Here is a 1,265-nt window from a genome sequence, read left to right as displayed (position 1 = left end):
ATTTTTAGTTCTCTTAATTAATAGTAATTATTAATTATAATAAATTGATAAAGAACGAACTATATTTCACTTAAAAAAAATTACTTTTGCGAATTCATAATGAAGATAAATTTTAAATATGAATCAACATAATAATTTTAAAAAAACATGTATTTAATACGATAATTTAATCAATAAACACTACATAGGATAATAGTAAAATGATATAATAGTTTCCACAAAAATACATTACATAATTTCATATTTTTATATATCACTATAAAAATATATAATGAGAAATATTATTAAGCAAAGAACATCTATTTTAAAATACGAATAAACTGTCAAGCATCCCACATGATATACATATTCAAAATACATAATTTAATTATTCATATTTAATAAAAACTATATATCTATATTTATATACAATGACTAATTTATATATTAATTATAAATCTTGCGTCCTTTTCAGTGTTACAAAATATCATTTTGCTCTAATTAGTTCTTTGCAGAAACCATAATATTCCTTTATATCCGTGTTACCTTTCCCAACTTTTAATCTTGTGTATTTTATAAACTTTATAAATATATAAAGAAGAGCGTATATAACAATAATTATTGATAACACTAAAAAAACAAAATTCACTATTTATATGGTATCAAGTGTATCCTTACTAAGTGAACTTAAATACCTACCATTATTTGTATGATATGGTACAGCTTCTGATTCTATAGATTTTATATGATCTCTACGTGTATGTTTATCACGATAAGAACTTAAGCACCAATTTTTAATTAATGGATTATATTCATTAAAAAAGCATCGTAACATTAATCCAAGAAAAGGAATAAAAGGAAAATTATAATACGAATTACATACTTATTGAATATTTTTTATTATAAAACTTATTGTTATTCCTCAATTTTTCTGATATTTCAAATATATTACTAATTCTATTAAACAGATTATTTTCGTAATAACAATCCAATTTTGATAAACCTTGAACCCCTAAACCCTTACGACATAGCTCAGATAATTAGAAAAAAACAATTGTCACTTCGAAACTGGTAAAGGTATTTTGTAGAACGAAAAATATTCCTAATTCTTATTTATCTACAAAAATATATGTAAGTGAATTATTGTTTTTATTTTATTTATAATTTATTCCCCATTATACCCATTTATGAGTAATAATTAATTCGCATTTTACGTGTAAAAAGTATTTTTTTCTTATACATATTTTCTTTTTTTGGGGGGAATAATAAAAAAAACACTATGGTAT

At 21.3% G+C, this 1,265-nt stretch overlaps 1 protein-coding gene across 1 annotated transcript; it reads right to left on the bottom strand.

Annotated features, from left to right (window-relative positions):
- Positions 1-466: 466 nt before the first annotated feature.
- PCYB_007170 (hypothetical protein) lies at positions 467-814 on the bottom strand (the record flags this gene model as incomplete). Its single annotated transcript, XM_004228138.1, has 2 exons — positions 467-609; positions 658-814. 2 exons carry the CDS (start codon positions 812-814, stop codon positions 467-469), a joined length of 300 nt encoding a protein of 99 aa, XP_004228186.1.
- Positions 815-1,265: the final 451 nt, after the last annotated feature.

Source organism: Plasmodium cynomolgi (genome assembly GCF_000321355.1).
Source record: "Plasmodium cynomolgi strain B DNA, scaffold: 1196, whole genome shotgun sequence".
Taxonomy (NCBI): Eukaryota; Apicomplexa; class Aconoidasida; order Haemosporida; family Plasmodiidae; genus Plasmodium; species Plasmodium cynomolgi.
This window is presented reverse-complemented; position numbering and strand designations above follow the sequence as displayed.